This window comes from Hippocampus guttulatus, chromosome 11 (assembly GCF_054856545.1).
Source record: "Hippocampus guttulatus isolate MCC_2025c chromosome 11, RoL_Hgut_1.0, whole genome shotgun sequence".
NCBI lineage: Eukaryota > Metazoa > Chordata > Actinopteri > Syngnathiformes > Syngnathidae > Hippocampus > Hippocampus guttulatus.
Window position 1 is genome coordinate 20,311,309 of NC_141271.1, and position 22,939 is coordinate 20,334,247.

The 22,939-nt window shown below is 45.2% G+C and overlaps 5 protein-coding genes across 10 annotated transcripts in view; 3 read left to right on the forward strand and 2 right to left on the reverse strand.

Annotated features, from left to right (window-relative positions):
• Window positions 1-767: 767 nt before the first annotated feature.
• LOC147198582 (creatine kinase, testis isozyme-like) lies at window positions 768-4,153 on the reverse strand. The gene is made up of 8 exons (XM_086123277.1): window positions 3,983-4,153; window positions 2,589-2,776; window positions 2,345-2,499; window positions 2,081-2,213; window positions 1,799-1,970; window positions 1,500-1,623; window positions 1,162-1,351; window positions 768-1,088 (listed from the first exon to the last, which is right to left on the reverse strand). The coding sequence occupies exons 2-8, from the start codon at window positions 2,764-2,766 to the stop codon at window positions 910-912; spliced, it is 1,131 nt and encodes a 376-aa protein (XP_085979403.1). The 5' UTR covers window positions 2,767-2,776; window positions 3,983-4,153; the 3' UTR covers window positions 768-909.
• A 657-nt stretch (window positions 4,154-4,810) lies between these two features.
• LOC147198583 (putative methyltransferase DDB_G0268948) lies at window positions 4,811-7,594 on the reverse strand. The gene is made up of 6 exons (XM_086124575.1): window positions 7,288-7,594; window positions 6,992-7,152; window positions 5,784-6,000; window positions 5,465-5,568; window positions 5,215-5,352; window positions 4,811-5,025 (listed from the first exon to the last, which is right to left on the reverse strand). Exons 1-6 carry the CDS (start codon window positions 7,396-7,398, stop codon window positions 4,923-4,925), a joined length of 834 nt encoding a protein of 277 aa, XP_085980701.1. The 5' UTR covers window positions 7,399-7,594; the 3' UTR covers window positions 4,811-4,922.
• Window positions 7,595-10,106: 2,512 nt separating this feature from the next.
• Window positions 10,107-11,057, forward strand: LOC147198584 (olfactory receptor 2K2-like). The gene has a single exon (XM_086123853.1). The coding sequence runs from the start codon at window positions 10,113-10,115 to the stop codon at window positions 11,055-11,057; it is 945 nt and encodes a 314-aa protein (XP_085979979.1). The 5' UTR covers window positions 10,107-10,112.
• A 3,024-nt stretch (window positions 11,058-14,081) lies between these two features.
• On the forward strand, window positions 14,082-15,623 carry LOC147198585 (olfactory receptor 2K2-like). Its single transcript, XM_086122904.1, is given in 2 exon segments — window positions 14,082-14,992; window positions 14,994-15,623. Coding segments are annotated over 2 exon segments (933 nt in total). The 5' UTR covers window positions 14,082-14,095; the 3' UTR covers window positions 15,030-15,623.
• A 1,163-nt stretch (window positions 15,624-16,786) lies between these two features.
• adarb1b (adenosine deaminase RNA specific B1b) overlaps window positions 16,787-22,939 on the forward strand; it is a 70,841-nt gene continuing 64,688 nt past the window's right edge. For 4 of the 6 annotated variants that reach the window (XM_086123529.1, XM_086123535.1, XM_086123536.1 and 1 more), the window contains exons 1-2: window positions 16,787-17,069; window positions 17,757-17,890. The gene's annotated coding sequence lies outside the window, so the exon portion shown is untranslated. The remainder of the gene's footprint in view (window positions 17,070-17,756; window positions 17,891-22,939) is intronic. The other 2 variants (XM_086123532.1, XM_086123534.1) reach the window with 1 other exon arrangement.

The following is a 22,939-nucleotide window of genomic DNA, read 5'->3' on the forward strand; positions in this document are numbered from 1 at the left end:
CGTCCGCACAACATCTGTGTCCGGGTAGAAAAGGCAGCGGAACGTGTCATTCTCGTTGTGCACGCGAGCGTTCTGAAATCATTTTCCCGATCAATAGTGTAAATTTTACACTTGATGAGATTAACAACTCCATAATAGCAACTTTATTAACGCAGATTCATTTTTGTCTCCCATCTTGTTTGATCACATAGGCCACCATATTAAATTTGTGAATAATCATTGCAATCCTAACCGCCAGTGTGGCATCACTGCAGGTAACATAATTAAACAATATTTAAGTACAATTCCCTGTCTGTAAGATGCAAAAATACAGTGCATCCCTAAATTGTTTTTGTGTACCACCCATTTTGGGAGGCTTACATTACATGTTCGCGTTTGTCAAAATCCAAAACTATTCCATTCGTTTGCACGTTAGCTTTTATGTAAAGCTTTTTGGGAATGTTCAGTGTATTACTCTTTATGTATTAGCTTTAACTTCTTTGGAACATTTTGTGCTGACTCCGCATAGCTTTAAAGATACTCAAGAATCTGTTAGCTTTAGGGGTGGGGGAGCTTTCGTTTGGGGTGGGGGGAATAAAGCTTTGTGAATTATCCATTATAAGAGCATCTTTTAAGATTTCTGCATTACATTAGCAAACTGAATTACTCAATAGGATGAGCGAAATTCTCTGCATTTCAGTTTTGTGCATTGGAATGCTTTCGACTCCGCATTACTCCGGTCTACATTAGCTTCAGTGAAAATGTTTAATCACTCACATGAGACAATGTAAAGTTTTCATCATTACTTTATTTGAAGTCCATCCCAACCTTACGCACATTATTTAGCAGTACATATGAGCAGAAACTGCATACAGGATAGTAATCATAGGAAATGGGGGACAGAAAAGATTTGGGAGGGGGCGGAGGGTTCTACTTCTGGTTGGGCATCAGATCATCAATGGCCTCCTCCTTCTCCAAATTCTTCTCCATGTCCACCAGCAGCTTGACGCCGTCCACCACCATCTGCACAAGCTCCACCTCGGAGAATCCCAGTCGGTCCGCGTTGGAGATGTCAAACACTCCGTCCACGGCATCGGTGTCCACGCCACCTGATTGACAAACCAGTGTGAGTACTCATGGAAGCGCAAGAATTGGACCAAAGCTAGGTCGGTTTGCCAGTACCAGTTCCGCGTTTTTGGAGACGCAGCCTCTTGAGAATCTCCTCAAAATCGGCGTGCTTGGCCAGGTTTGGCAGCTTTACGTGTACGCCGGCACGCAGGCCGGTGCCCAGGTTGGAGGGGCAGGTCAGGATGTAGCCCAGATGCTCGTTCCACATGAAGACGCGGCCTTTCTCCTTGAATCTGGCTTCGATCTGCAGGTGGTGAGATTATTTCAATCCGTTACATTGGCTCTGATCTCCCACAGGTGGTGAGATTTCTTCTGCCACGTGGTGAAATTTCAGACCATTTAAAACAATTTCCAGTTTGGGAGCCACTGGTTAGGAAAACCTTTCTACGCACCTCTGCCAGTCCAGTGCAGAAGCGGGTGAACACTTCCTTTATGTTGCCTCCTTTCTGCATCGAGATGACGCGCAGATGGTCCTCCTCGTTCACCCACACCAGAAAAGTCTTGCTCTCGTTGTGCCTTTGAAACGCAGGTTGGCAAAATGACTTGGACGTACAGATATTTAATTGAATTCACCGGAGAAGTACATTTCAAAAAATCTCAATTCCTATACTTCCCTCTCCTGCTTTGAGAGGCCTGCATGACCCTTCTCTGAAGTCGTATGGGTATTGAGAATCAATAGGCGCTTCCTCACCAGATGCCTCTGCCGTCGGGCCAGTCGCGGGCCATCCTGGAGGCCAGCAGCAGAGGGGACACGGGTTTGTCAAACAGGAAGTGGTCGTCGATCAGCTGCTGCTGCTCCTCCTCCGACATGTTCTTCAAGGCGTAGTACGTGCCAGTAAGGTCTCCGGTCAGAGAGCCCAGAGCTAAAAGGCAGAGAGAGAAATATGTTTGTGGGGGCAAATCACAATGTGACTTCAGACCAGTGTGCCCCCCACCCCCACCTCCCCCCTCCGCTCTAAGCATTTTCCTTTACCTTCGATGGAGAGCTTCTCCAAAGCGCGCCTCTCTCCTCTGGTGCAGTGTGGCGGCAGGCAGAAGCCGCGGATGCTGCGGCCTGTTCGGACACGGGAGCTAAGAACGTAGTTGGGGTCCAGGTCGTCGCCGCCCTAAACGGGGGGGGGGGGGGGGGGGGGGGGAGAAAACCAAAAAAAGGGACTGATCAGTTTCACTTGCCGGTTGAAAATGAAATGAAAAAAAAAAAACACAGAAGACAAAATGTAAATCTCCAGACGCTTACCACCAGATTCCCTGGGTTGAGGTCAGTCTTGTGCGTGTCTGTGGCCTTGTATCCGCCGTGTCTATCCTCAATCACGAGGTCAAAGAGCTCTTTGTAGACCTCGTAGGACTCCTCGTCTCCCGCCACGCAACCCACGGTCATGATGTAGGGGTGGCCTGCCCACGTTAACACCGCGTGACACCCGAGAGTCATCAAAAGAACCGCGTGGCAACGCGGGTCGAAGTGAGGCGCGCCGTTACCATACCAGGATTGTCCACGCCGGTCTGAATGACGCCGTCGATGGTGAAGCCGCTGCGAGTGGACCTCTCCTTCATCGTGGCGTACATGTCCTGAGTCAGGAACTTGGCCATGTGGTTCTTATGCTGACTGAGATCCGGGAACTCGTCCGTGGCCGTCAGCCCCCTCTGCTTGCGATTGGCCATCCCTTCACAGCTAAAACAGATCGCCAGCAACGCATAAGCGTCCGAGAGCAGATGTCTCTGTCCGTTTTGGGGAGTTTGGCTAACCTTCCTAGGCAACGGCACTTCTTTCCATCAACTCCCGAGTCGCACGAATATTTCACTGAAGTGAGCACATTCATCGTGCCCCTTCCTAAAAGTGGCAAAACTCTCTTCACAGTACGAGGGAAACCCAACGCGGACATGATACCGCAGCGCAACCAAACTGAAAAGGTGCTGAGTCAATTTTTGTGTTGCATCACAACAAAACCACAAAATCCATCTGCTAAGGGACCCATCGTAGCACCAAATCATTTCATTTTAGCAGTGAATCTCAACAATATGCATTTATCATTAACACAACAAATGCCCCATTGAATTAGCAATGAAGCAAATAAGGCACACAATGAAATGGTCCACTTTTGAACCAAATCTTAAAAACGAAAAAATAAACAAGCACAAAAATGCACCAAATAAGAACATTAGCGGATGTGACAGGTTTTCTACGGGCAACACAGAAATCGAGCCGGAAAAAGTCTGCTGGATGGACAAAACCAAAAGTCACTATGGGGCAGCCAAAATGTCAAGTTCAAAGTAAGATGCACCTAATTATAAAAAATAAAATAAAAAATTGGATGGGCTTTGCGCCTATCATGCAATGTTAAGTTGGGCTTCAAGGCCAAATGGCACTTGCTATAGTCACTCCCATAATATGCATCATGGCCTTTTGGAACCAAAGTGATGAAGTCACAAAGCAAAGTTTTGTATTATTTTTTTTATGATGTCACAACCTTTTCCCCACAAAATAGAAAATGTCTTGGCCAACTAATTCCATAAAAAAACGAGTATCAGCTTTCATACGACTGATTTGTGCTCCAGTCAAGAATGTAGTTGAACACTTTTAAGGCGAACACAAATGACCTCAACAGGAAACATTTCGCTTTTTCTCTTACACGTTCTGAATGTGTATGTCATGTCATTTTATCAATTAGTGTGAAAAATAATCACATGTCATGTGATAAACATCATTTTTTGATTCAGTTTGAGATGATTGTGTTTTCACGAGCGGTCAACTTTTAACAACTGGGAGGCACCAGAATGCTTTATTCCATCAAGCGATATGGAAATTATAAAATACGTATCACGTATTTATTTCCATGTGAAATGCTCATTTTGATACCAAAGTGCGTCGTGTGCTTACCTGATTCAGCGACACTTGGGGAAGATCGATTAAACGGTGAAGATGCTCGCGCACACAACTTTTTGTCTGGAGAGAAACTCTTTCTTTTATATTATTCGGCCCAAGTCGACGCCGTCAGACGTTCTTTGGATCACAGGGGCGCGTGTTGTGCCACCGACGTGACAAAAGCTATTAAAGGTGACGCGCGCGGCTCGTTGAGTTTGAACGGTGCTTTTCTCCAAACGCGGCGGCGTGACGTTCAGTTTTTTTTATATTTAGTTGAATTCCCCTATCGCATGACGTAGCGCTTGTAACGCAAGCAAGCGCACAATTCCGCTTTTATTGACATTGCTTATATCATGGTTTGTTTCTTAACAAGTCAATACATGTTTTTCGTTGTTGTTTACAAATAAGATGCGGATGACTTTTCCCCTTGTTAATGAAAACATAAGATATACATGCATACACCTAGGTCCAATGTTAAATTAATATTCGACGTTATGAACGAACTATGACAGGTTTTACATCCGGCATACGTTATGTCAAGGCTCCGGGCCTGTTCCACAGCAAACTCGGTTCATCATTCTTTCTTCTTTTTTTTCTTTTTTTAACCCGTTAACGTATTCTCTCCCACAAATGTTGGACGCCAAGTGAGGAAAATAATATAATGTCGCCTTCTAGCGGTAGTTTGAGGACGATGAAACGGGTCATTCACAATACTGTATTGTGCTTGAACTTTTTACTCCTTTCTGAATCTGATTGTAATACACCGGCGGGGCACAAGAACTACGGACATTAAAAAAAATCCATGGCATTCTGTTTTACGGACAACACTACCAATGACCCCAATTAGAGATGTGTGAATTCATTTATTTGCCAAAATAACGGGGTCCTAAAAGTGACAACTTTCTGGGTAGGGCTGCAATACAGGCCATTTCTCCTTTTTATTTAAAAAACAAAATTATACATCATCTGAGCTGTTTTTGCTTGCCAGCAGGTAGAAATACTTGACGCCCAGCACCACTTCTGTCTCTGCAGAGGTCACCTTCATGATAGACATCAACCTGTAGTGAGGAAGTCAGGAAAAAGAAAAACAAAATTCGCAAATAAGTAGCTTGTCAGTTGCACCTTTCTGAAAATGCGTCTGCGGTGTCACATTTTGGCTAATTGAATGATTAGCCAATTTCATGATCACGGTGTAGGCAAAAAGGCAAGTAGGGGTGCTGTGAGTGGTCAAAATCAAGTCAGAATACCTTTGACAAATGTCCCGTGAGAGCCTGTCGGCCTTCTGGGGGTCTTCCGTCAGCAGAGCCTGATAGCTGGAGAATGATTCCACGAAGCCCATGTAGCTGCTCAGAGGCATGGACTTCTTCACCCACATCCCCTCATTCCTGCAGTAGGAACGGTGAAACAGCTCTTCGTTCATCCATCCAATTTCGATACCGCTTATCGTGCTCTGGATCGCGAGGAGCCAAAGCCTAACCCGAGTTGCTGAGCACTCACCACTCTTTGTCAGCATAGGGGATGGAATTGTAGGCTTCTCGGTACAACTCGATAGATTTTGGACCAAGAATAGTACGACGGTAAGGATGCAAAGCAGCATAGAACTGAAAGTGACCAAAATAAAAGCACACTTAGGATTCAAAGAGGTGATTTAAAGCCTGTAAAAAATATTATATACATATAAATAAAAGTCTACTGCTATTCTTTATCCTCTGTGTATTTTGATGGATGAATTTCTGATATCTTTTATCAAGACACCTTGGAACTGTTCTGAGTTGTGAAAATGCCCCAATAGTCCTCCTTTACAAACTGTGAGCACCTCTTTGCACACTTGGTTGAGTGACTGTTGGCAGCAACCCGGGTAGGCCAGTTCCATATCGAGGGTGTAGTTGAGCAGAGCCAAGCAACCGCGAGGCTTCAGGACCCTGTAGGCTTCCTCCAGAAAGCGTGCTCTGTCAAACCAGTGGAAGGCGGACATGGCCGTTATCAGGTCCACTGAGCTGTCGGCAAACGGCAGCTCCTCAGCCGCGCACTGTCTAAAGGTGGAATTGTACACAAAAAAAATGCACTTTTAATATCCAGGATACTGGAGGACATCCATCCTCGTGCAGTATTTTCTTAACTCATTCACTCCCAAAGACGTTTTTAAACGTCTTTTCAGACTTGGTCTAGAATTGGCTGGTACTGAATGAGTTAAGCACCTCATTAGGATTGTGGGGAGGGATGGGAGTCATAAACTGGTTCTTGTCTTGGTAATTTGAGAATTTGAGTCCTAGGAAATCTTTGTTTGCTTCGCCGATAATTGTGCTTTCTGAAACAAAGAAATGCTATGTTTGGTTTGCTAATAATTGCGCTTATCAAAAATAATAATAATAAAAAAGCACTTTGACCGGGGCTCGGCCGCTGCTGAGGCTGTTACATGCGCCTCTCTCACTGCTGTGACAGGGTTCAATTCAGAGCAAAAATGGCAGAAGAGTGTGAGGAGAAAATATTGGAATATTAAATACATGAGGAGGACTGTAAACATTCCCAAATGGTAATAGCCACAATCGATACCTGGTCGATTAAAATAGAGCTCCCCTCATATTCTAGTAGGAATAGAAGAAAATTAGAAGTTCTTCTTTGACTTTCCTCATTCTCAGTGTTTAACGTTGTGGTATCAGCTTAAAACCCCCAAATAAATTATGTAAAGTCCTAGTGGAAAATTTCATAACTAGCCTACTTTTCTTTTTGCCCTCTTTCCATAAAATACATATTGCACATAAACATTCATTATACAAGCGGGATTATGAATGTGATGGGCATTGTTCTTGGATATGTGTGAAATTGATGTCATGAAACCCGACCGTGGATGGTATTCTGGCAACGCCCCTGTTGAAAATAATAAAAGGCTCAACATTGCATTCCCTCACCAAAAAGGGAATCGATACCGGTTTAATAAGGACTATCAATAAAGGAATCAGAATCAGACACGTTCATCCAAAAGTGATTTGGACTCCTCAGAAAGTAGCCGCGCCGTCGACCTACCGATAAGTGACGTTGGGCTCTCGAGCGTGCTGCAAAGCCACCTCCAGCTGGGCAGGGCTCACGTCCGTGCCCACCACGGACTCGAAGTGTTTGGCCAGCAGCACCGTGCCTTGCCCCGAGCCACAGCCCACATCCACGGCCAACAGCAGGGGCTCACCTTTCTGCCAAAACGTCGTCTATTGATTACTGATTGATGATTGAAAATGTCTTCCAAGCACCTCTCCCGCTTGAAGCGCAGTACACTACACAACTCACGAGTAGCTCTTTGACAGCATACTCGGAGGCTGACCTCCTACCTGTTTCTTCACAAATTCCAGCACACGCTGAATCAATTGGTCCGATGGCGAAATCCGATATTTCCAATAGGAGGCGGCATGATCTTTGCCTTCAAACAGACGGTGAGCCATCACAAGTCAAGGAGAGAGATAGAGGGTCAATTGTGAAGTGAGTGTCTTAAAACGACTTCTTCGTTGGCGTTGTGTAGCGCATATTCAGGCCACATACACACACAAAAGCAGGAACAGTGCGCTGATTGTAAAAATGGGAGGCCCGATTCGGTAATCCGTTGGCACATGCCATATTTGCAAATGAGCGCCTTTAAAGAGAACGGACCTTTCTTTTTGGATGTCGTCGTAGAACGCTGCGGACAACATCAACTCATACGTTCACATTGCCGGGCAGGATGTCCAATTCGAATTAAAAAAATATATGCCTGATTTTTTTTTTTGTACTCGTTGAATTCCAATATCAAATGCGCCGACAAGGTGTGAACGCAACATTTCGATGATGTTGTACGCATGCGCATAAAGTGTGACCTCGAATGACACGCGCGAGTGCCGTGACGTCACGGGACTCGCGCGGTGTTCTGGATGAATTTTAGATCTCGGGAACGCGAAGCTCCGTGGGAGTGTCGGCGTGTCGTGAACAGGAAGTCGTGGCGACGGCTGTTTTTCACCGCTCGAAATCCGCCGTATATTTGTAGTTACACACAAACAACAGCACACATCTCAGGAACGTTGTTTATTTCATCCCTCCGGTTTATATGTAATATTTTAAACATATCTGAAATCCGGTGATTGAGTTCAAAGTGAAAAGAAATCTTGACTCTCGAACTAGTTCCCCATTTGCAGCGATGACCGCCATTCTCATACTGCAGACGCATCACATACGTATCTGATTTATATTTTACATACGAAGCGGCCTGGGTTGGATTTGAGAAAGAAATGTGAATTGTACAATTCACATTGCGTGAAAAAACATCAGATACATGTCACATATGGGCAAAAAAAAAAAAAATCACAAATGAGCGATGGAAAAAATATTTTTATATCACAAAAACTTGACGACCGGAGTGTGTGGACTTGAATATACCCACCGTGTGTGTGTGTGTGTGTGTATATGCTGTATATAAAAGTGTGTAAACAGAGTTCATCATGATGAGGGTTTGTTGATGAGTCGCCTCAGCAACTTGTCAAACTGATAAACATGTTTGTTATTGTAGAGTGGGCCCCTTATGACAGCACGGTGCTACTAATTGTTCTCAAGGGACAGCAATAGGGACAGATAATGACCTGTTGACCATCCAATTTGCAGAACGCCTGTGAATAGAAGCAATATTCCCCACCGCCCCCCTAAATCAAAATATAGAAGCAGAATCATATTCTGCCAGTACAGTATACTTACATTATACTTTTTGTTCTCCTATTTTCTTCCTTTCATAATTTTGCTGCTGTAAATTGGGAATTTCCCCATCGTGAGACGAATAAAGGCTTTCTTATTCTTATTCTTATTGACATTCATTCCATTTAAGCTTCCGTCTTGAGGTATACTCCTCAATCACGGAATGTAAATATCCAGTCCAATTGAAATAAAATTGAACAGCTGACTTCAAAAGAGAGGGGGGGGGGGAATAGTCGTATATGAGACATCAACAATAATTTCAACTATGACCACAGAACAGTTTTTTTTTACATTTCTCGTTATGTTTATGTCAATTATGCATTGGAGAGGCACATTTTGTGGGGAAAAAAAATGTGACGTTTATTGAAAAAGTCTTCCAATGAGGTCGTTGATGTCATTTCATTGCAAAACCGGACAACTTCAAGAAAATGATCGTCTTCAAAAAAAGGCAACGTTTTACAAGACAAGTTTTACACACAAAAAAATGAACAAATTACAGGAAAGTAGCAAGTACTGCGCCTTCTGAATACCTTGATGAACCCTTAAAGGCCTTCAAAGAGTCACATTGATTGCGGTCAGTCAGTTTTCATCTCCTCAAGATCCCGTCCACCCACTTGGTTACGGCAAACATTGGCCTCCTTGTAGCATCTGCCAACCTGATCTCGAACATTTATCTCAGACAGATGACTTTCATGACAGTCTTGCGCAATAGGAGAAACACTAAACATTTGCAACTTCTGTGCTAAATACACTTTTTGATTCATCAGGTTGACATGACGTGATGGGTACGCATCACGAGGCCGTTAAACGGCGGATCTGATTCAGTGCACAAAAAACGGCCCACGTTAAATGCCAGATCAGAAGAGCTCACGTCACGTAAATAGTTGACCAGACATCTTGGATCAGAATTGTTTCCATTGCAATGGCCACAAAGTCTGCAGGTCAACCCGGCTCAAAGACCTCAGAGGCTAATAATGAGGCCTTAAATAATCTCAATGGAGGGAAATTCCGACATAGAGAGAAAATGCGAAGAGGAGGGACAGACTTGAAAGTGTATCGGTAGCCGGGCATTCCTTACTTTTAGGGCGCACTGGAAATAACGGTTGAAGTTTTGTCAGTCAGACACCAAATTTCATCTTCCAAACGGTGGTTTGAAATTGAAAGCAAGCACATTTGGATTTGATTGGCAGTGCGGCGTCCCTGTTGGCCTCCGCCCCAAGTCGCCGAGGTCAGACAGCTCATGCAAGGATTGACGAAAGGCCAATATCAGACGAGGCTTTGGGGCGTCAACACGCTGCCATTGGTCCGCCGCGGTCCCAAAGGTCACGCTGTTTTCCTGCGAAAGCCTTTAACTAGCCGCCGCTGCGCAGCGTCGTTCGGAGGGGCGGATGCGCGCCTCCCTGCTACATTTGTCATGTGGTGAATTTGTCTGCTTGTGTTGATGTTGTTCATGATGGAAAATGTTTCCGATGTCACAATGTTGACTCTGTCTGGTTTGAATTTTCCATTTGCGCAGAGACTCGCCATTTTCGTGCTCGTGCTACTCTGCTACCTCATCATCCTGCTGAGCAATTTGACCATCGTTTTGGTCGTCGTCGCAGACAGGAAGCTCCATCAGCCCATGTATGTCTTCCTGTGTAACTTGTGCATCAACGCCGTGTACGGGTCGGCCGGCTTTTTCCCCAAATTCCTGGTGGATCTCCTGTCGTCTCATGTGATTTCATACGCCGGCTGCATGCTGCAAGGTTATGTCATACACTCGTCAAGTTGCTGCGATTTTTCCATCTTGGCACTGATGGCTTACGACAGGTACGTGGCTCTGTGCCGGCCTCTGGTTTATCAATCTTTCATGACGCGGCAGCGAGTGTCGCTCTTTGTGTTTTTGTCCTGGTTCATGCCTCTGTTTTGTATGTTTATGAACACGGCATCCCTCTTGGGGAAAAAGCTGTGCGGCTCTCACATCAACAGGCTCTACTGCGTCAACCTGATGGTGGTCAACCTCGCTTGCTCCCCGCCCAGAGCCAACAGCGTCATCGCGGCGTTCAACATCGGGCTTTATTTCTTGCACTTTCTCTTTGTTTGTTGGTCTTACGTGTATCTGATCAAACTGTGCATTTCGTCCACGCAGATGTGGAAAAAGTTCAGGCACACGTGCACGCCGCACTTGGCCTGCCTGCTCACTTACTCTACCACTGTGCTGTTGGATTTGTTGTACATGCGATTCGGTTCGGCAAAGTTGTCTCAACACTTGCACAATTTCATGACCATTGAATTTCTTCTCATTCCTCCAATTTTGAATCCGCTCATCTACGGGCTGCAGCTGACACACATCCGCAACAATATATTGAGTTTTTTCCACACGGAGAAGAAGATACGCAGCTTTTAGGCCGGGGCAATGTGTCTGCGTGCGGGCAATATGTCGGATGGGATATTTCGGAATGAGGGTTGTGTCAGGAAAAAATAAAAAATAAAGAATGGAGGTTATTTCACTTGGTCTCCATTATTGGTCAGAGCAGAATATCATTTTGCTGTGCTTTGTTTTTGCATCATGAAATATACAGGCTCATCGAAATCAATTTGAGTCTGGCAGAAAATGTATTTATTGTAGTAGTGAAAAGTAAATGAATACCTTTCACAACGTGGACTGATTTCTAGAGTCAATACCATCTTGGTTTTTATTCTATTCAAGTAATATGCTTATTTCTTGACATCTTGAATTTCGAGGTTTTGCTTTAATAATAAGGACTGAAATATTGTATCATAAACGCTTCACTCTGTGTGTAATAATCTACAAGTTTAACTTTTTTTTAAAAATTGATCCACGGAAATGAATTCAGTGAAGTGGATCTGTATCTATTTGAGTTTAATTGCGCAGGGCTGACTTTTCAAATGATTTCATGTTGCAATTTGCACATTTTGTTTGTAATTCAACGGAGAATAGCTGTCAAATACAAGGGAGCATTCAGTGACACTGCAATGTTACTCAATGAAGAAATATCTCATGTTCATTGTCAGTCTTGTTGAATAAGAACTCCCTTTCCAATAAGGCACGCGTCACAAATGACACATTCACATTTGTTGAGAACTATGCCAACCACATCCAACACCCACTGTGCTTGCCAACTTTTTGATGTTTGAGTCTGACAACAACATACAATCTTCAATATTAATCAAGTCATGCCATTTGGACTCTCACGAACCATCATCTTTTTGTCACAGCGGTTAATGGAATTACCTTATTTCGAAATTTGCAATTGAATATTTCCGGTGTAGCGCTTCCTGCGGCTCGCAAAAATGTAACTTGACGTCTTAAGTACGGCCAGAGTTTGTTCCGCAGTCATACCAAACGCAAACTTTTACGCTGGCAGTTCCTCCGAAGAGGCAAAAGGTGTGTTTTTTTTGATAACAATTGTATGTCTATGAGCATTTATTTACGTTTGCTAATAGTTAGTGTAGAACGTGATCCATGTTAATTATCTGTACGTGTTGTGTATTCTGTATCAGCTCCTGCGGTGATCAGACCACGGTTATGGTTATATGTTGCTCACAAGTAAACGGCAAAAATCATCACTAAAGCTTCATCTTTGTTTGAGAGGGCATGCTGCATGGACTATAAGTCAGACCTCACCTGTCAGCTAAAGTTGCATTGCTTCTGTCAATGATTTGATGCACATGTTGACAATATCTTCAACCTGAATGCATCCACTGCTGGGAGTTCATACGACTCATCATTTGCGATGACTTTATGATGACGATAAGAAATCCTTCCGTCTTTCTTTCGATTTCCAATAGCGTTTGTCTTTCATTTGGGCAAAGCATGAGCTGGAACGTATCCCAGATTGGTCGCCAGCCAATCCCACCGCCCATTCAGTATAGACAAAAAAACTTTTGCAGTCACATTCGCTCCATTGGAGGTACTCATTTAATCAAGCGTTCATGTTTTGGGGATGTCGGAGGAACACATCTAGACAGACAATATAACGGTACTCATTGTCATATATTCTTTATCCTCTGCGAGAAACGACCACTGTTATTATTTTGATGACAAGGCAAGGTCAAGTCAAACGTTTTCTTTACCGCGATACGTCCTGTGTGGGCCCACTTGTCGAAACACGGCATGAAATAACCAGCCAGATCCTCCGCAAGGCACTTTGCTGTTGACTGAAATTGATGTCAAAGTTGCTGAGGTCTCAGGTGACGACCAATCGTGGTTCAGTTTGGAAACGTTACATGATCCAACTCAGAAAATAGGTGATATCATTATGAGCTATGATCGCGATAAGTAATTTTAACCAGGATGCTGCAGCCCGAAGTTGGGCCCTGAGGGCCAGCGGGTGGTCCTCAAAATAATTTCAATTTTGCCCCTGTGGGCCGCGGAGCAGCGTATTTTACTAATCAAGCCCAAATGAGCCGTTGCCAAGGAGATGCTCTATTACAATTTAGTTTCCCGATGACACTAGGAAACCAAACATCCAATACTTGTTTAAAAAAAAAAATGGCTGTTGAATTTTCCAAGAAGGACAAAAAATGTGGTCTACTTCACAAAAAAAAGTCCATTGTGACAATGACAAGCAGCTCGAAAAAGTGCTTTCGGTGGTCCAGGATCCACCGAAATATGTACGCCCCTTGTGAAATAAATGAGTGTGTGATGCGCCGTTGGCAGGTGAGGGCTGATGTCTTTGCAATTTGAACTAAGGCTTAGCCAGCGCGAGGCAACAACACTTTTCTGAAATCATCAACTCTCTCAACAACAATACGCACACTCTATTCGCATGTTCTATTTGCTGCGGTTGATAAATGTGTTATTCCCCAAACCAAACAGCAACAGAACGGAAAAAAAATGGTAGCAGAAATGATTCAGCAGCTGAAAGTATCAACGGGCTGGCTCAATAGCATCTGACGTTTTTTAAAACTACTGTAAAATCTGTGCCGAGTTATGGCAATCGCTCATTTCTGTCAGGCGAGTTTCCTAAACTCTTCAAAGTGGCGCCATTGAGCCTCCTCTAAAAAAAGAGAATGTTGGCTGTGTCCTTGTGAGCAAATTTTATTCCCAACTTTTAGGGCGCACTGGAAATAACGGTTGAAGTTTGGTCAGTCAGACACCAAATTTTATCTTCCAAACGGTGGTTTGAAATTGAAAGCTGGCACATTTGGATTTGATTGGCAGTGCGGCGTCCCTGTTGGCCTCTGCCCCAAGTCGCCGAGGTCAGACAGCTCATGCAAGGATTGACGAAAGGCCAATATCAGACGAGGCTTTGGGGCGTCAACACGCTGCCATTGGTCCGCCGCGGTCCCAAAGGTCACGCTGTTTTCCTGCGAAAGCCTTTAACTAGCCGCCGCTGCGCAGCGTCGTTCGGAGGGGCGGATGCGCGCCTCCCTGCTACGTGTGTGTGCCATGGGGTAAATTTGCGTGCATTGTCTGTGATGGAAAATGTTTCCGTTGTCGCAATGTTGACTCTGTCTGGTTTGAATTTTCCATTTGCGCAGAGACTCGTCATTTTCGCGCTCGTGCTACTCTGCTACCTCATCATCCTGCTGAGCAATTTGACCATCGTTTTGGTCGTCGTCGCAGACAGGAAGCTCCATCAGCCCATGTATGTCTTCCTGTGTAACTTGTGCATCAACGCCGTGTACGGGTCGCTCGGCTTTTACCCCAAATTCCTGGTGGATCTCCTGTCGTCTCATGTGATTTCATACGCCGGCTGCTTGCTGCAAGGTTTTGTCATACACTCGTCAAATACTTATGATTTTTCCATCTTGGCACTGATGGCTTACGACAGGTACGTGGCTCTGTGCCGGCCTCTGGCTTACCGATCTTTCATGACGCGGCAGCGAGTGTCGCTCTTTGTGTTTTTGTCCTGGTTCATGCCTCTGTTTTGTATGTTTATGAACACGGCATCCCTCTTGGGGAAAAAGCTGTGCGGCTCTCACATCAACAGGCTCTACTGCGTCAACCTGATGGTGGTCAACCTCGCTTGCTCCCCGCCCAGAGCCAACAGCGTCATCGTGGCGTTCAACATCGGGCTTTATTTCTTGCATTTTCTCTTTATTTGTTGGTCTTACGTGTATCTGATCAAACTGTGCATTTCGTCCACGCAGATGTGGAAAAAGTTCAGGCACACGTGCACGCCGCACTTGGCCTGCCTGCTCACTTACACCGCGGCCGTGCTGCTGGATTTGTTGTACATGCGATTCGGTTCGGCGAAGTTGTCGCAACACTTGCACAACTTCATGACCATCGAATTTCTTCTCATTCCTCCAATTTTCAATCCGCTCATCTACGGGCTGCAGTTGACGCACATCCGCAACAGGATCTTGAGTTTTTTTCCACACAAAAAAGAAGATACGCAGCTTTTAGGCCGGGGTAGTGTGCTTGCATGCGGGCAAAATGTTGGACGGGATGTTTGCAAATGAGGTTTTTGTCCATGAACAGAAATGAAAGAATGGAGATTGGTCTCCATCACTGTTGGTCAATGCCGAATATCATTTCGCTTCGTTTTCACATCATGAAATGTACAGGTGCATCTCGGCATCTTTTGCTCGGTAAACTATACACAATATCAACTGCCCAATTCCAATTTGCAGCTTCTTTTTCATTCTTTTAATGCAATATGCTAATTTCTTGTTATAGTGAATCTGAGGTTTTGTTTGCTTTAATAGCAATGATAATAATCACTGACGATGATCAAAAAATGAAATCAGGATCAACATGCCTCCTTTATCTTCTATGGACAATTTTTATATTGGATTTTACAGCCTAATGGGGTTTCATATCGAGAAATGTATATACAGTATGTGGTGACTGTCCCCTCTAATGTTATTTTGAATAAAAGTTTTAAAAATATATATAGTTTGTATTTTCTTTTATTGCATCTTATACTTGATATTGACTTCTTCAACATGGATGGAAACCAATAACATCACTTGTCCACTTGTGCTTATTCAATGTCAATGTGTGCGTTTGATTTCATTAAACCATAACTGTGGATGGCGTGATAAACAATGACTTCTCTGCCATATTCTTTCCTTGAATCACGTGGACGGCAAGACTTGAATCTGATGTACTTAAAACAGGTCATTTTAAGAGTTTGCATTCAGTTCAATTATAAAGTCATTGATTCTTTAAGAATGCAGTTAACATTAAAAAAAAAAACTTCCGCGAGCGTCTTAAATGGTCTATTCCGTCATAGGTGTCAAAGTCAGGTCCCGGAGGGGCGCTGCCCTGCATGCTTTCCAAGTCTCCCTGCTGCAACGCACCTGATTCCAATGAACAGGTTCAATATCAGGCTTCCGCAGAGCTTGCTGATGATCTGATCATTTGAATCAGGCGTGTTGCATCAGGGAGACTTGGAAATCATGCAGGACAGCGGCCCCCCGGGACCGGAATTTGACACCTATGTATTACGTGAAAGGTGGGAAGTTGTTTTATGTATGCACAAGACCATAACGAATGAACTAATGTTTCTCTAAATTCAGCACTAAAACTGTCATTCATATCTTTACCTTTCTTAGACATACCTGTCAACTTTTCGGAGCGCCAACCTGTATAAACTACCAAAAAAATCCTTATAACATACCAAAGCATTTTATATGTCAAAATAACGGCAGAAAACCTACCCACGAAATTTTCAATGATATTTATTGTAGATCTCCATAATACAATGTCTGGTTAATGTCTAATCATCATTCTACTTAGTGGCATTACTGTGTTCAGAGTTGTATTCCTGCGTTACTTTTTTCACCAACACCAAATGCTGACCCATTGTCTCGAAGTTACAGCATCCATTCATATTTACTTTGGAAATGAAAGCATTCGAGTAGACTAGCACCATTCTGGGCAAAAGCAAACGGAACTAACTGTTGGGGCGGAAAAAAAAACCAAAACGGAAATTTTCAGAATCCGTATGATTTGTGCGATACGGCCATATCCGTAAGATTCACCACAAAATCCGTATGAACTATGGCTAAACCGTATGAGTTGACAGGTATGCTTAGATTCTCATCCATCTTCTGTATGCAGAATTGACAAATAAAACGGGTCATCCGAAAGGCACCAAAACGAACTCCGCGTCGCTAGATGGCGCTAGTGCACCGCGGTGTCCTGCGAACGCTACGACGCACGGAGCCACGGCGTCGGAGAAGAAGGCCGCCCGATCCGTGGCTCATCCAGCCTCAGTCAGCCAGCCAGAAAGTCGTGCGGCCGCGACTGCCGCACATAATAACATCGCAACCTCGTCGAAGCCCAGCACTCATGCAATAGCCTGCTTCCGACAAACACTTCCCTCTTCCTCGCTCCTTCTGAGTTCCACGCCGCCGTCGGACGACACGCAAGCGGCCAGACATCCGTGTGCGTGCGCGTGTGTTTTTGGAAGGGCAGCCACAGTGAGGATTTGAAAACGTGAGTACGACTGTGTTCTTTTGGGGGGGGGGGGGGGGGGGTTCCATGGAAACCCGCTTGCTAACAGCGGGTCATTTGTTCACGTCCTCTCCGTATTGGTGCAATGTTCAACGAGCGCGATCAAGAGAACGCATCTTGGTGTATAAATAATTACAAAGGCTGTGGAGTGTGGACCGTTGCTCGGTGTCCAAAAACGCGAGACGGTTGTGCTTTGAAGGCGGTCGCGTCACCTCGACTCGACTCTGACACCGCTGCCTGGACGCCTCGCGAGGGTCCGCCAGGGATCTACCGCATCGTGCTCGGTCAACCGAGGGAGCCTCTCGCGCAGTTGTTGTTGCAACACGTCGAGGGTGTTAATGCAGGTGTTCGCCGCAGTGTGCCGTCTGATGATGCCTCCGTGCTTTGGCGAGATTGGGTTGCGTTGGGGAGAGACAGGCCGGGGGCGAAGAGCCAATAGGGGATCGGGGTGCGGTTAGGGCTTCGGGGGTCCCAAGGAGGAGAAAACACCCCCGTGACGTTGGCCCCCCGGTTGATTTGTTAGGTGTTTATGCGGTAGCTGGTTTTATTCTTTTGCACACTGAAATATTGTTATATCAAAACCGTGCTTTGGATTTATGATTTTTAGAGACGTGAACGTGACAGGGTCCACGTTTGAAACTTTTTTTTTTTTTTTTTTTGCCCCATTAGGAGTCCTGGCTGCCCTCAACTGGATTGACAAGTGGCGGGCGGCACAGTGATCTAGCGGTTAGCATGTCTGGCTCACACTTCTGAGGTTGGGGGTTCAAATCCAGGCGCCGGTGTGGACTTTGCATGTTCTCCAGGTAATCTGACTCTCCCACATTTAAAAAAAACACACGCTATTGATTAATGCAAACGTTTTGATATACACCTCTGAAATAACAAATTTGCTCACAATATCAATAAGCAACGCGTTTCTTGCAACAAATCTCTGCAAATGGTTACATTTTCAAATGGTCACCTCTGCAACATTTCTAGAAAATCACAATGTCCCATCACTGGTGGGCTACATTTCGAACAGCCCCGTGGGCTACGCACGTGGTCCTTGGGGGCTACCTCGAGTCTTGTTGGAACAGTCGCGCCGTGAGATTTTCAAGATGCGAGGTGTCATTTGCAAAAATTTGAGATATAAGTGCCCCGTGGGTGCAGTGAGCGGAACTGAACTCTCTTCATGCGGCCGCGAGCGCCTCTTAGCTGTATGTCGGTTAACGCAGGCAGTGGCAGTAAAGAGGCCAAGATACTTTTAAGTGCAAGTTTCTTGTCCGAAGGCAAATTGATGAGTCGGCCCCACGTGGACAGAGCAGCGCTTCTCATCAATCCACATGGGCCCTGCCTTGAAGACGTGCTCGTTCCGGCCCTGATGGATATGCCGTTGCTCATTTAACCTCAATAGAAACCAAATCGTTCTCGGCAACATTTGCAGGCTATTATTGTTCGAATCGGAAGAAAACCCGAGGCAATTGGTGTCAGTTTTTATTGGGATTAGCATGCCAGCTGATTGTTTTTACCTCGTACAGAACTTGGCTCACCATGTCATAGTTCCAGTGCAATGTGAAGATCCGGAAATAATAAGACGGTACAGTGTTGATAGGGCGGAAGTCCAAAGCCTCCCTTGGCACGGGGGAAGACGGATTTTCTCCGTTTGTCAGTTACAGTTTCTCGTCTGCCTGGAGATGTTGTTGTGCAGTCGATGCTGTGGGCTCGTTCAGCCAAGTCACGTATCATCGCTATCCTTTTCCCTCCTCGTGTTGTTGTGACCGATGTGTAAAGAGAACCATGTCACGTGGTATCTTGCATTGGTGAAAATTAAACCAGATTGTTTCCTCCCATCAGTTCTCTTCATCTTGTATTTTTTGCCTTGCTCACAGTCCAGAATAGAATCCTCTTACTCGTTAACAGTAATTCAACTCAACTCGGGATGTAACTGTCTTCAAGCTTCATGACATGAACCTCACGATATGATAATTAGATCGTTATCATGATATTGTGCGGAAGGGTTGGCGATATAAAAGAAAAGAAAAAGCTCACGACGTTGGCAAAAAAAAGTATTTGGTTTTTTTGTTTGACACACAAATAGGCCTCGCCTGTCATTTTGTTGTCATATGTTCCTATTGGCTCAGCGTGGCAAAGTATCCTGGCAGCGTATTTACAATGCAAAGTCGTGTTTTTAATATCGTACGACGATGTCGCGGCTATATTAAGATTGCGATGTCATCGTTACATCCCTTCGTTTTTACATTTCCTTTATCAACGTTGAAATTATACCAATCGTCGTCATCCGCTTTCCCAACCGTTTATGCTCACGAAGGTCATGGGAGTGCCGGAAGCCATCCCGGCACTTTAATTTAGGACATTTTCAACTTCACTGTCTGAATCAAGTTGTCCAATTCGAGGCTTGCAAGAGTTGCAGCGTCATCCAACCCCCCCCCCCCCCCCCCCTTCCAAAAAAAAAATGCACAAATGCATTTGGCCACTCCATCTTACAGTTTCATGTACTCAGCGTTTGCGTTGCACATGGGAATAAGACCTCTTTTTCATGCCATTTGCTGCTGAAACTGCTGAGAGCGCTTCATCCGACTCACAAAGTAGGCCAAGCAAGCAGGAACCTTGAGCTAAAGCAATCTTGTTTTCTCCTGGTGGATAAGTAGTGGAAGTCTTTTTAGTCCCTCAGTTGTCCCTCCTGTGTGATGAGAGTCATTTGGACATCGGGCTATAAATTTGGACCAAAGCAAGAGTTCGAGGGGTGAGTGCAAATAACGCCGCGTGACCCCAGCTCGCGTGACTTCTTCACTTCCCTTGGGGCGGCCACATCAATGCTGCTCCATCACCCGTGCCACCAAATTATGGGGAGGAGGGAGCCGCAGGTTGTGGCCATTATTCATGCACTATACTTACTTGCTTATGCATAATGCATCACTCTTTCTTTCGGGGGTGGGGGGGTGGAGACCAAGCGCCAAATACAGTACAGAGTATTCTGAGCGTCCGTGTCGGGCCCACCCTGTTCTAATGAAGGGCTGGTCTGTACCTATTTTAAGTCATGTGGAGTTCTCGGTGAAACTACAAGAAAGGGCGAATGCACATGCCGGATGATGTTAACATCACAGTGCAGATGTGACATTAGAATCAGTGTTGTACACACACACACACACACACACACTCGCTGAGTGAGTGTAAAAGGCACGGCCAACCCTGCATACTCTGTTATACTCTCGGGCTTGCCACGGTCAACCGGATAACTCAAATAATCTCATCACCAAAAAGGTTGAAGCAAAATCTCTGTCTCAAAGCTTTGCAGGGATCACCCCCCCCCCCCCCCCACCAAAAAGAACAGAAAGAGTTGGTGCGGTTGCGCGGGGCCAGGAGTGCTTAAAAGTCAGACTATCCGAAGTTTAGAATCATTTCACAGTTGAAAAAGATGAAATGCAGTGTGTCTAATGTGAAGCAAGACGAGCAGTTAACAAGTAGTCAACTCTGCTCTCGTCGTTCACTGACACCCATGTCACTCACCAGGCCAGGCCCCGCCTTTTAAAGCCATACACATTCAAAGTCACAGTTGCTACGGTAGAGCTCGAAGATGGCAAACCCATGTGGACAAAAATGATACCTGCAAAAATATCTGATTTTTATCTGATTATTCAATGAGAGAATCTTAAAGCAACCCATTCTAAAAAAATACCTGATAGCCGCGGCGCTAATTTACCGCATGTTGAAAGTAGAATGAAATCCATGCTTTTTTTTTTTTTGACTAGTGTACGCATTTTAGAATTGGCACCAGGGAGTATCAGACAGCGACATAATTCTCTTGTCGGCCTCACACGCTCCTGATCCAGATTATTTCTTTGAAAATCTTGTTTTGATAATACATTCTTGGCACTCAACTGCAGACGAGCTCTACCGCAGCCTTGCCCGTGGCCGCACGTTGTATACTACTGCCGCTCAAAAGAGCAACCCCGCTTTGATGAAACGTGTCTCGGTGCCACGGAGCGTGGATCATCTCTTCAATCTGTCGTTTGCCGTACGGCAGCCCCGTCACCTGCCGCTATTGCTTGTGACTGGCTTGGCTCTGATGTAAAGTGGAGCCATGATGAAAGTCTGCAGACGGCCCACCCAGATGCGCTGCTCGTTGCCGAGTGGGGATTTCAGGTCTGCCATATCGAGGTCCATCTGGCTTTATAACAAGGGGCAAAGGAATGTCTACTGATGAAGGCTTAACGGGATGAATGATGGAAAGTTGAATAAAAACAAAAATAGCCAGTCAAGTTTTGATTTGAGTCGGCACTCCAGATGCTGTGGTGGCGTATGAATGGCGCCACATTTGTGCACGATGAGTTCTTGAAATTGGTGTCCTCGATGCAGGTGCGTTGTTAGTCATAAATCACAGAGTCTGGCCCTTTGGGGCGAGAGAAAATATTTGTGGTCCCCGTCATCATAAGAGTCGCCCATTCTTGAGTTGGAGATTGTGCTTCTTAGCCCCACATGTTTGGTTCTACATTTGGGGGCGTGTCCGATAGTGCCTGAATGGTGGTAACAAATTTGACTAAACTGTGCAGTGGAACTATTTTCTTTTAATGCCGTTGTTGCCGGAAATTTGGGGAAATGTGGAATTCCAAAAGCTCGAGTGGCCCTCATGAGTCGCGACTCGATTGACCTTTGTCATGGCTCTTGGATTTACTGGTGTAAACATTTGATTTACGTCGCCAGTGGCCCCGCTGAAGCTTAAATGAGCAGACAGAGGCCGGGCTCCACGTTGTAGCACCTTATGTGGAGAAATCGCCCCGAAAACATGGAATTTGTCATGATGTGACTGCACATGTATCCACTGTGGATTAGGCTGAGCTCCATTAATAATGCAGGCCACGCGGAGTTCCCGTGAAAACACTTCTCTCATTTAATAAGCTCAACTCGGTTTCCTGAGCTGGCACTGGCGCTAAACGTGAATGGAGAATAAATGGAACTTCTGAAGCCGAATGAAAAAAGCGCCGCCACTCGCATGTCCTCTTTATATTGCTCTATCCTCTCCTTTTCAGTTGTATCCACCACACTGCGTATTGAACAAAGACACGTGATGCAAGATTTCCAACCTTTCCCAGGAGTCAGACATGCGTTCGTAAGAAAAAGGCCATGAGCAGCTTTGAGAGCGCAGCCCTGTCTCATGCAAGTGAGCCGGCGCAAACGTCAAAAACTCCGCAGCAGTAGTCGTCGCTGTTCTTTGCCGAGGATAAAGAATATGCCCATCGACATGTCGCCGCACTCTTTGTTTACAAATATCCCTTGCTTGAAGGGTTATGAAATCACCATGGAGATGGATAACGGTTCACCTGTGCCTCGGTCTGGGCCATGATTCAATATCATGATGGATCGCGATAGTCACCCGATCGATATCAGTAGAAAATGCCATCAGGAAAATTAATAATTCAGAACGCAAACCCCGACCGCGGCGTTGTGCGTGTTGTAGGCAGCGCGCAGTCGCCTCCAAACATGACGACGAAGCCGCTCTACCAACGAAGAAGAAGCATCCAATCCAACGAAAAAGCAGCAAAACCGACGGCTCAAAAACCATCCCAAATACCTTTGATCGAGCTGGTATGGCGTCTCCTGCCAGTTACTCGTATTTGAAAGCTTTAATGTAGCTCACATCTCGCCAACGGCATGTTTGGTCTACGCTGGAGTGACTAAGGTCAAAGAGGTCAAACCTCAGCATTCTCAAATAGAAATCAATTAACCACAATGCCTGCTGGCGAAATGTCCCCCATGATGGAAACGCATTTGCAGTTCCACAGCCCCCCCCTCCCACCCCGCCCCCCATTGTTATTTCAGGGTTCAGTTGCTTCACTATCTATATACAATACTGG